Source organism: Microtus ochrogaster, chromosome 21 (assembly GCF_000317375.1).
Source record: "Microtus ochrogaster isolate Prairie Vole_2 chromosome 21, MicOch1.0, whole genome shotgun sequence".
Taxonomy (NCBI): Eukaryota; Metazoa; Chordata; class Mammalia; order Rodentia; family Cricetidae; genus Microtus; species Microtus ochrogaster.
Window position 1 is genome coordinate 38874655 of NC_022022.1, and position 15671 is coordinate 38890325.

A 15671-nucleotide genomic window follows, 5' to 3' on the forward strand; every position below is an offset into this window, starting at 1 on the left:
AAAAAAAAAAAAAAAAAAAAAAAAAAAAAAAAAACATGTTGGAAATGTGTTCATTTGAACCAAATAGTGAATCCATTTGTCATGATGATTAGTGTGGAGTGAGAAATTATGAAGGAGAGAGATGTTTTATTTACATAGAACCCTTATCTCTTATTTTTCTTCCAACTAGTCACATTAGTCATTTATATGATAATTACAAAAATAGACAATCTTATGCACAAGAGATTTTATACTTTCCTTAATATATAATTCATTAAGATTTCTTTTATAAGCCCTCAATTTGTCACTCAGAAATATCTACACTCTTAAAAGTGTCTAGAGGATAAATAGTGTCATTATGTTAAATTTCCATGTTACAAAGATGCTTAAAAATAGCTTTATAGTCTCACTAGTATTCTATGAAGAAAAAATATAATAGAAAAAGATAATAGTCCACTGAGAGCATTTCAGTAGCATTACCACATGTAATTAGTAAAGCACACTTTTAACAAAAGAAAATATTTTGGGGAGAAATTTATACATTTCTCTATAACACTAAACATGTTTTCCCCTAAGGGGAGTTAGATTCCTTATACAGATGTTCTCTCTCTCTCTCTCTCTCTCTCTCTCTCTCTCTCTCTCTCTCTCTCGGACATTTAATGTACATTCCTTTGTGCACTCTCTCTCTCTTTCTCTCTCTCTACTTGTCTCTCTCTTTCCCTCTCCCCATCCCTCTCCCTCCCCTTCCCCCTCTCTCCATTTTTCCTTCAATCTACCTTTTTAACATTGCCTTTCTTCTCCTCTGACAACTTCCTTTCTCAAAATCATACTCATCTACTCTTAATTTATCCTATGCTTTCTTGTTCTTATGGCATTTCACAGTCCCCACTAGGGAGTACCTGAGCACTTCAGCGTTCTTGTTCTATATTAATGGAAAAGAGAGTATAGTTGAAGAAGCTAACCTTTATTTAGACAGCGTTCCTCATTCTGAGCTATCTCATGGGCTAATGGTCAGGCTTGGTATTGTCCTCACTTGGGTCAAATGTCAACTCCAATAGCTGAGGCTGGATGACAACGAATTCATGAAGAACAAGCCATGCTGGGTAGCACTGCTGTTTTCTCAGGCTCTTTGAAGAATCCCTGAAAGGGGTTGGGGAGCTGTACATGAAGAAGATACCATCATTAGCATACCTTTCACTGTTAAAAAATGCTTCAGGGAAAGAAGTCCATGGAAGTTAGAACTGTGGGTGAGGGAGAAAGGAAATGCTGGGGGGGAAAAAGCACGAAGCGTGGTGCTATAGACTCAAGCTCACAAGAGTGAACATAAATGAATGAATGCCTACTTACCGAGAAAGATGGTACTGGGAGAGCCACTCCGACTTCTGTGCCTCCTGTCCTGGCTCCTGAGTTTTCAATCCCTGTCTCCCAGACTCTCTCTGAGAGTTCTGCCTCACCTCAGAGAACAACCACCATGTCTGAGTTCTTACCTCCTACTCTATAGGAGGAATCAACTTGACCTTGTAGAATCCTGTATAAACGGGACGACTGAACACAGCACCGCATATTTTGAAATTAGAGTGATCTTTAGCTAAAATGTAAAAGTTTAAAATAAACCCAAGTGAAAACACAGCACGTGTTAGGTGTCAGGCATAATAAGCATGTTGCATGATAAGCATCGGGACTTGGGAGGTGTTGTTCTTGTTCTTCTGTTTGGGCACAGTGATGACAGTGAAGTGAGGTGGCATCTGAGGGTGAGATAGAGATAGTTAAAGAACTAGAAGGACGATTGCTCAGCTCTTGATCTGTCTATTCAGCCCATGTGATTCGCCACGATGTTGGTTATGTTGTTTAACTCAAATCTGCTCCCCTGTCTGTAACGGGTGAGCTAATACATTCTAAGATTGACTAACAGCTGACTGAGATTTTGGGAAGCGGTGACTTTAGTGTATAATGGCTCAAGGAAGTTCATTCATCTCCTTACTGCTCTTCCTTTGTCTCATGTCTTCTTCCCTGACTTCTTGCTCATAGGACTCTCAGAGGGCAGGTTTTGACCTCTCCCTCTACCTTTCTATACAGATACCATAAACAGGAATCTCTATACTCTTGTTGCTCTGTCTGCTCTTGGCTCTCTGCCATAGTCTGTGTTTACGTTGCTATAACACTATGTGATCCTGGAAAACTTACAGAGAAAAGAGATTCCTCTTGGCTCTCATGTTTCTGGAGACTGCAGAGTCCAAGAGCATGGTGCTGGACTTGGCTTCTGGTGACGGCCACATTGCTGCCACTCATGATGGAAAACACTAAGACAAAGAAACACTTATGGGAAGGTGAAGCAGAAGGGGAGACACAGCACTGAGAAAGACCTCTGCTGGAGGAACTGATGGAGACTCATGGGAGAGACGATTCCCTCCCAGATGAAAGGCTTCCATCTTCTTACGGACTTGCTCACTTTGTAAAGGCACTGACATCAACATGGTTACACTGGGAACCCAATTTCACATGATCTATGGCAGGGTCATCCTGCATCCAAACCATATCAGTTTCCAAGACACCTTGCACTTTAATGCTTCTGTTATGCTTTTAGGTTTAACATCCCCAGAGTTTCCTAAGTAATTTCCTTTTCAGGTAGGGTCATTTTGAACCAAACTCCCATTCCAGTCTCTAATACACTAATCTAAACTTGCCTTATTAACATACAGTGATTGGTTCTGATTCATTAGGTTACTGTGAGCCACACACACACACACAAAAAAAAATGTCTTGCTTGCAATATATAGATGGCACATGTTGCTGTTGTCCACACTGGAATTATCTTTTGCTTAACTTTCTATGGTTGTGAACCTGGCCTTGAACTCCTGAGCCTGTCTTTTCAGCCTTATTCTATAAATACTTAAGAAAAGGAAATGTGAGCGGGGGTATGACTGTGTCAGTAATGTCCTTGCTGCCAAGCATGAGGGCCTGAGTTTAGAACTCTTGCACCGTGTAGGAAAGCCGGCTGTGAGGCTGCACTTCTGCACTCCCGCATCGGTGAGGCGGGGTAGTAAGCCCCTGGTCAGTGAGAGACCCTGTCTCCAAAAACAAGGGGGAGAGAGCTGGAGAAAGAGCCAGGCATCAACCTGTGGTCTCCCCACACACATGCGCACTTACACACAAGCAAACCTCACATGCATGAACATGCACACACCGAAAAAAAAAAGGAAAAGAGGGAAACTTTCTTGTTCTTTTATGTGAACCAAGTTTCTGGAAATGAGATATTGATTCCCTGATATTTGATTCTATCTGGATCAATAAACCCCAGAGTCTCTTTCTCCCTGTTCTGTCTTTGAACTTTTTTAATTCTGCTCCAGATTTTTTTAGTGGAAAATTATACTATCTGTTTTATAACACAGGGTGCCAGTGAGAGAGGTTGATATTTGTTCATTGGTTCTCTTACCTGGAAAAGACTTCTATGGCCGATTTCCCAGAAGACTTTTCAGGGCCATTTGAAAGACTCCATGGACCACAGCCTCTTTCCTTAGTCATTCATGGGTTGCAATGGTGACTGGATTAAAGACAGGGCTAGGCCTGCTCTAACTTTTCAGTAATTATAAACAGAATTATGTCCGAAGGCATGTTGTCTCTATGTTGCTGAGCTAAACACAACTTTGTAAATTCCTCAGTAAATTTCGCAGATTCTTTGGGAGATAGGAGCCTTTTATGACAGTTATTTTAAGAATTAGGTTTTTTGATTGAAATTAAACTCTGATTCAAATTTAGTAAGAAACCAAAAGGCTATTGTATTGACTGGGGAACTAAAAGTACTGGTAAAGAGCTAACTAAGGGCCAGGCACATGGTTCAGTGGGAGAGTGCTTGCTTGTTCCTCTGTCGTGGATGAGAAGCTGAGTTCAATGTCCAGTGTTGAAAACAGAGCAAGTAAACAAAGAAACTAAATTCCCTGTGTTTTAGAGCCTGTGTTTAGATAGTTGACCGCCTTGTGTAAGTTGACTTTCCATGTCTTATCTTCACTTATTTCTACAGGGTCCCAAAGGACATCCAGGGCTCCCTGGACTCCGTGGGGAACAAGTAAGTGCTTTCTTGTCTTCTTGGGCAGCAAAGACAGACATAAAGGGACACCCTGGGAGGATCATTTCTCTCTTGCCTTTACAGCTTTTCTTCATAACTACTTTCATCTTATTTAGAGCAAAGCTAAAACCTTTTTAGTTATCTAGAGATTACTAGCAAGATTATGAACTAGCGATGCTTTACCCTTGCTCACTTTCTCTTTTCCTGTTGTGTTCAGAACAGTGGTTCTTAAACCTCTGATTCACGAGTCCCTTTGAGAATTGTGTAACTGCTTCAGACCCTTTCCAAGAAAATACATACATACCCATAAACACCTGGCCTTTTATTCAATTTTAGGTCTAATTGGTTCACAAGATCCCAATCAGCAATTAAAACTAGAATGGACCATACATTCTTATCTATATGTATGGATATGCACACATGTACTGCTTAAAAGTCGAAACACTTTTGTACCTTTTGATCATGTTACTAGTCTTCTCTCCCACAAGAAAATAATGACATTGCATCATAGATGAAATGTGATCCCAGAGAGTGAGGGTGCAGGGATAAGAACCTGACTAAGGTAATGGATGCTGTTATCAATGCCTCAGCACAGCCTCAGAGAGCCTGAGAAAAACCCCAGAAGGAAAAGTGATGATTAGTCTCTGAGGGAAATACACAAATGAAGAGCCAAAGCCAGATTTCTCTCTGAGTCATGTTAAGCAGGATAGCGTGCCATATCCAGTCCCAGAGGCACAGTTTTTCAAGATTACTAATTACCACCCACGGCCAGGAGAGTGGCGTGTGTATCAGTGGCAGGTGCGAGCTTGGCCTCCTGAAGCTCAGATAAGTGCTAAGAGGCCTGTGAGCATCTACAGGGGAAGAGAAGGAGAAGGGTGATGGGAATTGGCCCCTTGGGAGAAGAGAATCCCTAGAATACTGCTTTGGCAGAAACATGTAGATTCCAATGAGGGAACCCAATATATCAGAAGTCAATGACAACTCGGCCCTGGCAGTACTGACTAGTTCTCTCAGCTGCTCAGTGATCTAGTCCTATCCATTTACATGTTCTTGCTCTGAGGGGTAATAGTACTACTAACTGGGAAGTCCGAATTCAGGTTTAAAGACTGGAAATATAGGGACCAGTGAGAGCGCTTTGTAAAACACTCACCATGCAAGCATGAAGACATGAGTTAGATTCCCAGCACGCATGCTAAAGGGATGGAAGCTCCTGGGTGTCACTGCCTAGGGGGAATAGCCCGCTTGGCAAACCTCAGCTCTGAAGAAAAGAACCTGAAACATAAAATAAGGTAGAGGATTCCTGAGGAATGGCACCCAAGGCTGTCCTTCGGCCGCGGTGTGTACACACACACACACACACACATCCACATGTACCTACACATACCCTTCATAAAGACCAGAAAAACAAGAGTCACAGTTGGTAGTGACCTGAGGAACAACTGAAAATACTCTTGCATGTCAACTGTGTAAACTCTGGATGTGCAAAGGACAAACATTGATTTGTTTCGTTTAGAGTGTGGCTTTGATTCCGAGATTCATTTCTGGGAAATTTGTCAACAAATTGGCCGGCAAACATTTGAAGACACAATTATCTCATTTACATGCATTCTAGTCTTAAGAGCTGGCCAAGCCTGTATTCTTTTTTTTTTCTTTTGCCAAATGGCACTATGACTGCGACCTGCCGTAGAACGACTTAATATTTTACATGTGCTAATTAATCAAGTTCTCAGTAGCATTTTGTTGCCGTTGCCACCACTTTCAAAGATGCTCCTGTCTGCTGTTTATTTTCTCCACACAATATTGACAGCCCAGGTTATTGTTCTGTTTTGTTAATGAGGAAACCAAGAGTATGTCGAAAAGCCCTGTAGTGGCATTTGCTGCAATTGTGAATAGAGCCGCCCAACAGGTGCAGGCATTTTGATGCTCTCTGCATAAGAAGTGAGATTATGGCGGGCGCCCTTCCTTCTTGATGCTCATTGCTCAATAAGAGCACTCTTTTGAAAACCCATTTTTAAGTACAGAGTGAACTCAGCCATGATACCTTGTGTTTCTGTGCTTGTCATGTGACTTTTAGAGTGTACCCAGCCTACAGTGTGCTAGAGCCCTACGGGGACCATGAGGGACACTCACTCACTGGCTTTGTTGGTGCTCCTCTGCCATAGCAGGACTGAGACACGAATGGAATTCTCCTGTTTCCTCTGCGCAGCTGGAATGTGTTAGAAATCCTTCCGCAGAACCAGATTGCCCTCATGTCCCATTGCAGATTTGCTTTAAGAACAATTGACTTCAGTTAACCTAATCTAGCTGGGGCTGGAATGAGACAGGGATGGCGGTTGGCATTAGTCAGAGAGACAATGACCTATAAATAAAAACCAACTTTTGAATGTGTCTCACTCATTCCCATCCAGCCTTGTGACTCTCTCGACTTGAGTCTGTGTGTTTTGGAATCGGAAGAGACATTAAGAATGACAGTTGTAAATACACTGAAGCAAAGCTCACAACTAGGCAGCTTTTCCTAGGGTGTTACCTGCAACAGCAGACTGACACTAGAGAACCACCTTGATTGACAGCCTCTGGAATTTGACTCATTGATTTCAATCTTGCTGTCCCATGTACTAGCCATGTGACATGCCACTGGTGGCTTGCTTTCATCTCCTTTTCTCAAATCTATAGGACATGAACAATAATATCTATTTTATAGGATTTTTGAACAAATTGAACAAGATGATAGATATCAGCACTTAGTGCCTGGAGCATGCTCAGTAAGCATGACAGGGATAAAATGTCCTATGTAGCACATATTAATAGGGTAATATTCTATATATACAATTTTAGATATTCTTCTTATGTAGATAAGGATTTTTTTGTGTAAGCCCCAGAAGGCCAGTGTTTATTCATAATTCATTAAACTGTCTACTGTCATTACTTCTACATATCTTCATTTCTTCAGATGTAAAAATGGAGAAAATAATACCAACATAAGAGATGTAAAGTATGTGTAAAATACTTGCTACAGAGAACGGCATTAGCAAGGAATAATTGTTGGTCAAAGGGGACAGGAAGAGAAACAAGAGAACAAAACCGAAAGAAGCATTCTGATAAACAACGAGAAAAAAAACCTTTAAATTGTATTCTTAGTTTGCTTTCCCCTGGGTCTGATCTTTCTCTAGATTTTCAAAAATTGGAGGAGTTGTAGGATTTCAGTATTTCAATTGGATTTGATGCTCTGTGTGCCACGGACAAGAATGGGGGGACAAGAATGCAGCCCATTATCTCTTTATGGTCAGTAAGATGGAAATGAAATTCTGTGTCACAGGGAGTCTAGAGAGCCTACCACTGTTCTGTTGTTATCCTGTGATGTTAAATAAAACAGCATGGCACACATTCCTTTGACATTTCCTTCATTCAAGAATTGTTTAAGGCACATAAACTCTGACTAAACAAATGAACAAATGAATAAAATACTAAAGGGTGTCTGGAGAGGCAGCTCAGCAGTGAAGAGCATTGGATGCCTTTCCAGAGGACCAGGGCTCAGTTCCAGCCCTCTCCTGGTGGCTCACAACCATCTGGAACTCGAGTTCCAGGATATCAGCTGCACTCTTCCCTCCTCCATGGGCATTGCATGCATGTGGCGTTAGACATGCATGCAGGCAAAGCACTCATAAACAACTAACTAGATAAATAAAATCTTCAAAACATCAATAAAAGATAATGCAAAAATATAAGCTTTTACTATTTTTTTTCAGCCTGTCTGCAACAGATGTCCTTTCTGATATCTTTTGAATGTCTCTCAGTTTTCTTTGAGCAAAATTTGTCTTGTGCCAAGAATACAAAAGCATGTCAATTCCAAGCGCACTCACTCTGTGTCATAGCAGTGTGGGCTGCTGTGACAAACGCTACAGACCGCTGGTTCCTAAACAGCAAATCTGTGTTTCTCCCAGTCCTACAGCCTGAGACCTCAGAGCAGTAGGCCAGTCTGATGGACTCTACAGAGGGCTGTGTTCCTGGCCACAAGCAGCTGCCTTATGTCCTGGAATGGTGCAGATAGGGCCCCAAGCTCTTGATCTCATTGTATAAGAACTTCCATCCCATTCATAAAAACTCCACCCATTTGACAAAGCTGCCCATCATAGGCCCTCCCAGTCTCTAGGCCCCGAGTGTCGGGCTTAGGATTTCAACACGTGAAATTGAAGGAGAAAATGAATATTCAGCCCAAGAGTCCTTCACATGTACTCTGAATTTGAGGCCAATCATGGCATTATAAAGGTTTGTCAATCGGGATCTATTTACCCAGCCAAACTCTCTATGAAGTTATAGGTTGGCTTTGAAGCTTACCGATCTTCTTGGGCTCCTGGGGTTGATGCTCCAACATTAAGGAAGAGTGCAGAATAATGAAGATACAAAGACTATTAAGACACTTGTGCTTGCTTTTCATCAGAAATAATTTTCCTCTCTCGACAGGCAGCACTAGGCTTTGTCTCCCACATGTATGATCAGTGATCAGCATCTCACTTATAACCTTCACTTAGTAGTTTTCTTCATTTTTATTAGAAAGTTTTTGGCCTAATCTCCTTCAGATAATGACTTCAGTATGATCCATATCACTATACCCAGTGATTTCATGGGGATTTTTTTTTTCTAAATTTGGGTATTCTAAAATACCAAATGTGTTTCTTTGGGTCTCCTGTGGATTTCGTCTGTCTTATTTCTTTACTTTTCATTTCAGGGAGTTCCAGGACTCGCTGGTAATCTGGGCTCACCTGGCTACCCTGGCAGGCAGGTGCAGTGACTATGTTTACCCTTCTCCTTTCGTATCACGTACGCGTTGCAGATTCTGATTTTGAGAGTCATTGTTCAAATGACAGTTACGTTAGTTCTCCTTCATGGTGAAGCCCTTAGATAAATGATCAAAATTAAAGTTGTAAAAATTCTTCAACCATTGCCCTGTAGACTGGCTTGCTGGATGTGGAAGCCTGGCTTGTAAATGCATCTGGTACATTTTACATTGGAACTTTTAAAGTTATGGTGCCTAAGAGACAAACAAAATCTGAAATGAGTCCCACGCTACCTTCACTGAAATGAAATAAGTGTGAGAGCATCTCCGCAAGGAGTGTTATTTTTAATAACACACTTGTAAAAACTGGGAGACAGTTGGCAGTCCTCACATGCCTCTGCGAAATACTTTCATCTTCCCTGTACTCAGTTCACTGTAGTTTTGAAAAAAATCCGATTCTATCATTTTGTAGGTATTTTCCTCTAATTTCTTTCCCAACTTAACATAAACTAATAGTAGAATAAGTTTCCCTTCTTAGACATTTCATAACATGATTGTTTTCTAAAAATAATTAATTACATTTTGATATCTAGATTTGTAGTCTTATCCTCAAGAAAAGGGCAAATAACAATATAAGAATTCATCTATTGTTAACAGAATTGCATTGTAGGTGCTTAAAACTATGCAAAGCTATTTATATTGTACTGGAACCATCTAGTAAGGGTGTGTGTTGTCAGGAAAAAAAACAAAATATGAGTGCATACATGAACAGTGATTTGAAGTTTAAGTTTAAACCAGAATAGATTTCAGTAAGTTAGAGGTGTCTTCAAAGAATACAGATCATTTCCCAATGAAAAGTAATTTAGAGAAGCCAGGTTTGCTGTGCCTGAAAACACCTACTGATGTACTTTATTTATGTGAGTAAAATATAGTTATATATTAACTTCATGTAATACCTTTGGGGTTCTGAAATTATAAAATCCTTTGAACACTTGCAGTCTTCTTTGGGTAAACTGCATTCTGAATTTTATAGTACTTTTGTAGTTTTATCAATCTATTTGTTAACTCCTCAAACATTCTGTACTACCTTAACATCACCCTTCATTCACACAGGGTTTAGCAGGACCAGAAGGTAACCCAGGCCCTAAAGGTGTCCAAGTAAGTAAGCATTTTGTTTGTTTGTTAGATATCAGTTTATTAAGTATACCTCTAAGAAGGTAGAATGAAAATATACAAAGTACTTACCCTTTCCACACTTTTTATGGGCTTTGCAAATATTTTTAAAAGGAGTGCATTTCCCTTAGATGCACAAAAAAGCCTTTCTCAATGCAGTGATTGCATCACTATTGTTGACTTCCCATTTTTAACTTGCTTTTGGCTGTTAGGATGCGGTGTACTGTGTAGCATCATTTACATATGCACAAATCTAAGCTTCAGAAGATGTGTTGGAGTGAAGAAGTGAAGGGATGTGTATTAATTTAATGTAGAGATAATTTGGTGGTGCAGGAATCATCACCACTATTGTGCATAAGGAAACCCCTGTAAGAAGGGACTCAGCTTCCCATCAGGGCATCCCCTTACACCCCTAAACCATTAAAGGAAAATGTGAGCCGTTCTTCATGAGCAAGGAAAAAAGGAAGCATAGCACCATGATAGAGCATGCTACCGATTCCAACCCGTTGCCGCGGTTGCTATTTTTGGCTTGCATTCTCCAGCTTCTGCCTACCAAGATTTATGTGCTGTAGACCTCTGTGTGCTCCCCTCACTGAAATGCATGCATCCCTGTACTGCTTGCAGTCTGCCTTGCATTCTCGTGACAGACACACACAGTCTCTGTATCTTCCGGCTAGAAACTTCAGCGAAGGAAAGGCTTTGGCCGTCTTGATTTTCAGCTGCTACCATGCCTTGGTTACTCTCTCTACTCTTTTGTATCAGTAAAAAGTTTCATGTGTAATATCTTGACAAAAAGCAGCAACAAGGAGAAGTTGTTCAGATTTTTACATCTTTAAATTTAATATTAAGATACATTTGAAGCACTTCTGCTTAGAATTTTATGACTGAAACAGTGAAACAAAGCAATATAAAGATTATTTTCTTTCTTCAAGGGTTTCATTGGCTCTCCTGGAGAAGCAGGACAGATGGGACCTGAAGGAGAAAGGGTGACGTCATTTCCTTCAAATATTGCCTCTAACACATTCTCCTTGTGATCCAGTGGGGACCACAAACTCACATGTGGGGGGGGGGGTCTACTGAATGACTGAGTGAGCTCAGTCTAAGAGAAATCACCTGCTAGAAATGTTGGACTTTTATAAATTCTACTGCATTTTCAGTAAGAAACATGATATGAACATATATGATTGGAGATTTTTAAGTTCAAGTTTTAAAATATATGTTAAAATATGAAAATAGGGCTCTGTGTAACCACACCCAGTCCTGATGATCATCCTCTCTGGGGATTATAAAAGACTGTAAGTCAAGGTGACATTGTCAAGTAGGGTGCTTTCCATATCAGCTAATAGATACTCATGCCGCACACACTGCGCCCCCATGTCTGCACTCTGTGCACTTGAACCCAGTTACCGAGCTTCGGGCCAGGGGGCTGGAGGTTAAAATACACAGACACACACAGACAGAGAGACAGCGACACGGGTCATCCTTGAAGTCCCCAAGAATGCTCCCTTTATTGTGTTCAGGGGAAGATTATATAGAGATAACCACACCCCAGCCAAACCCACCAGAAACCACTCTCCTGCCATCAGGAACTCCTGAAGGTCTCGTGCTCAGAACAGCTGTAGGCACTCAGATCAGGGGATTACGAGAAATTCAGGATCTGGGGTCTCACTGCTCCCAACAACTCGGACTCAAAGTAGATTGAAATGGGAAAATGTTAATAATCATTGGAATAGTACACGATTTATCAAATAGCTACACACACACACACACACACACACACACACACACACACACACACACACACACACACCACGATTAATAAAAACCCAGAGACAGATATTGCGGTTCAACCTGAAGACCTGAAAAGCAAAAAAGTTACTGGATCTTACCTCTATCTCAGTCTGAAATGGAGATCCTGCCTCCAGGAATTCTCAGAATGAGACTGAGCTGAAACCCGTCTCCTCCTGTTTTATATTCCTTTCTAGTGCTGGGATTAAAGGCACGCACCACTACCTCCTGTTTCTATGGCAAAATAGTGTGGCCACTGGGCTTAAAGGTGTGTGCCACCACTGCCTGGTCTGTATGGCTGATCAATGCAGCTGTTTTACTCTCTGATCTTCAGGCAAGCTTTATTTAATAAAATACAAATGATACCACTACACACACACACACACTTTTCTGCAAACACTTCATATAAATTAACTCCTGTAATGCCCACATAGCATCCTCATTACTGATTGAGAGAGTAAGACATATACACAGCAAGTGATTCATCCCTGCCCACATGCAGGAAGTAAGAATGCTTAGAATATGGCCACTGGGGCTCATGATGAGAAACCTGAAGCAAGGCTGTGGCATCTTCATGAAAGATGATCTGGTACAATGAAAGAATCCTCCTCTGTCTTGCTTCACTGAAATCGGTTTCGCATACAATTGGAAGCTGGCAGTGCAGGGATTTGATTAACTTTGTTTATCTCCAAGCAGAGAAAGAAAAGAAGACAGAGGAGGATGCACATCCTGTTTTAGCTGTAGAAAATAAGATGTCCCTGTTCTCCTGGCTTGCCATTATTGGTGGCAAGCCTACTCCTCACAAACAACTATTATTACCAAGGAAGGGAAGGGCCCCATTTGAAAGCTTAGATGACATCTTTCGGGGGAAAATAATTGAATGTATTGTTAAATGAATGTGTTTAAGTTAAATGAATATATTGATGCTTTTCTGAATATTACACTCACTTATATTTCATCAATTGATATTCGAGAAAAAGAGCTATGTTATTTAATGCATTCATTCAGCAAGTACTTACTTTTGACTTTTCTGTATTCTAGGGCATTCCGGGGATGCGTGGGAAGAAGGGTCCAAAGGGAAGACAGGTAACTTGGTCCATCCTCCTTGTGGTTCAGTAGACTAGTGGGTTGGGATCTTGTCCACTTCTCCCTTCTTTGAATGTTCATGTCTCTGTGTTTGCTGTCATCCATTGATTTGTGCCACTTTAACGGTATACCAAATATTACTTGAGATGGTAAGGGAAATGTAGGTATAAAAATAGCTCCAAATGTAATGCTTCTAAGCCTTTGGTACAGCAGCAGAATAAATTGCTGTCTCCGTGGAGGGAAGATACAATGCCAGAACAGACAGGAACAACTTAAACCGTGACAGAACCCAGCTTCAACCTGCCCTTGATGGGTAGACACCTTAAGTTCCATACAGAGGCATCCAACCATTTGACATCACGACATTGTGTTGCCATCTATCAAATTCTCACTGGAGAAACACAGAAGTAACAAAAACATTGCAAAAAAAAAAAACCCCACCTCTTAATGTTTTAAAGAATGTTTTGTAATGGCTGTATGAGAGGTAGCCCCCAAACCGGGGATTGATTACCCCTAGTGACTTTCTTCTTGAATTTCTTATGTTTTCAGATTTTTTAAAAAAGCAAGGAATGCGAATTTCACTAGATAATACAATAATTTCTTGGGAGAATATTTTGATATTGTCTGAGATTTAATTCTTAATAAACGAAGAAACTAGTCCAGAGAATTATCCTGGCTGAGCTAACAGAGCTACTTAGATACTTTTCCTCCATTTATGGTATTTTCCTCGTCACTCTAAACTGGCTTTTAGGGTGACAGTCTGTGCTGTACTGTGGCTGTGAAGGGGACAAAGGTCTTTTGTAATAGTTTGACTCAAAATTTTGTTATTTACGAATACTATCTTAACGCCAGCCAAAATGGACCCATGTGTCTTACAGTCATATTTGTTCTAAGGATCTAAACCTGTTGCAAGTACATATATTTTAAAGCAACTGGACTCTGTGATTTTGGTAATATAAAGAATAGTCAAAAATACCTATAATTACTTCATTTGCCATTTTCTCTTGGCCTTCTCAAACACTTCTTTTAGATTCAATATTATTGTTTTGGACAATTTTTTTTTTAAATCACCTATGAATAAAAAGCCAAAGTTATCTGTGATATCACCTATTTGTAATATTTAAATTATTTAAAGCATTCAGCCTTCTGAGCTTTGTAATATTCTTTGAAAATAATTCAGGATAGATTCTAGAGTCAATAAGGCTGGGAAACAGGAGGTCTGAGATGTCAAATCACATCTAAAATGGATGAAGGATGAGAAGGAAGGGGACTGGAGGCAGAACGTTAAATAAAGAGAAGAGGAGAGGGCAGTAGCGTTAAGGCCGAGTGCAGCTGCGCTATGCCCAGAACGTTAAATAAAGAGAAGAGGAGAGGGCAGTAGCGTTAAGGCCGAGTGCAGCTGCGCTATGCTATGGCTCTAGCAATTCCCGCTCTCCGCCCTCTACTCCGGCTGCTTAAAAGAGGTATGATTTTTTTTTCATGCTTTGTAGCCAAGATGTGATAACGTTGTTTGAACTTTTCACTTTGAAGACTTCAGTTTATTGAAAAAAAAATCCATCAAACTGTCAAGAGATGTAAAAGAAACTCAAATATTCTTTCCCTGCATCTATAATGAGCTGCAGAGCTGATCTCATCTCCAGCAAGAGCAAACCATCACTCCCATGTCATTTAAGGGATGTAAGCAGCATTTTAAGTACTTCGTGTGCTGTATTATTTAATCACACTCCATTTACGTGAATATGATATTATGTTCTTTGCATTTTAACCCCCCATCCACACATCCCAACAGAAGCATTCTCTATCATATTTCAAATTTCTAACCAAAATGTGAAGCTCTGGTGCTGTTCAAATGGACAGTGGTCCGGTCTCATTATTACAGTCTTTCCTACTCTATGGCTCTTCATTTTTCTAACTTGTTCTTGTCAGTTTGTTGCTAATAGAATAACCAAGCAAAATCGTTTATAGTAATATAGAATTTCCCATGCTTAAAATGATACATTACTCTTTAATAATTACTTTAAGTATTCAGAACCTTGAGATAAACCAGCAGACAATAGTTGTGATTGAACAAATGAATTATTTTCTAAGTCGTATCATATATGACTTGGAAAATCACTAGTTTGAATGACTATTATATCTGATTTTATATGAATATTGACTCAGCCGTGGCATCAGCCACATATAGGAAGGTCCTAATTTCCTACTCCATAAATGATAAAAATTATCCAGAGAGATTTATAGGCAGCTTTTGGTTGCTTACTCCTTAGAGAATTATCAAATTAAATAATGGGTTCTGTTTAATTCAAAATGATAGGTATAAGGGGCTGGAGAGATGGCCCAGCAGTTAGAAACACTGGCCGCTCCTTCCAGAGGTCCTGCTTTTGATTCCCAGCACCCACAGGGCAGTTCACAACCATCTGTAATTTCTGTCCCAGGAATTCAGCACCCTCTTCTGGCCCTCGAAGGCACAGTATGCATGTGATACACAGACATGCATGCATACAAAAGTTCCATACTCATTAAATCAGAGTAAATAAATAGTCTTAAAAACAGCGTTCAAGAAAATGTAGAGAAATGTAAAATGCAATGCTTCTCAGAGTGTTTATTTCATTATTCTTCACTTCATAAAACCGATGAAGGGTTATTGCTTCAAAATGTAAGCATTTGTACAAGATTTACCTCCTGAGAATTATATTTGAAAAACACAGAAGTCCATTTTTCTTCACTATTTTTTTTATAGTAAGAAATTGTTTGATACTGTAACTTGTCATATTTGTTATATGTATTCTTTCTTATTTTGACCACAGA

General features: G+C 40.1%; 1 protein-coding gene across 1 annotated transcript in view; it reads left to right on the forward strand.

Annotated features, from left to right (window-relative positions):
* Positions 1 to 15671, forward strand: part of Col24a1 (collagen type XXIV alpha 1 chain) — a 249016-nt gene that overhangs the window by 38068 nt on the left and 195277 nt on the right. Inside the window, exons 8-12 of the mRNA XM_026783871.1 lie at positions 3998 to 4042; positions 8769 to 8822; positions 9930 to 9974; positions 10922 to 10975; positions 12819 to 12863. Coding sequence (XP_026639672.1) covers positions 3998 to 4042; positions 8769 to 8822; positions 9930 to 9974; positions 10922 to 10975; positions 12819 to 12863 — 243 coding nt within the window. The remainder of the gene's footprint in view (positions 1 to 3997; positions 4043 to 8768; positions 8823 to 9929; positions 9975 to 10921; positions 10976 to 12818; positions 12864 to 15671) is intronic.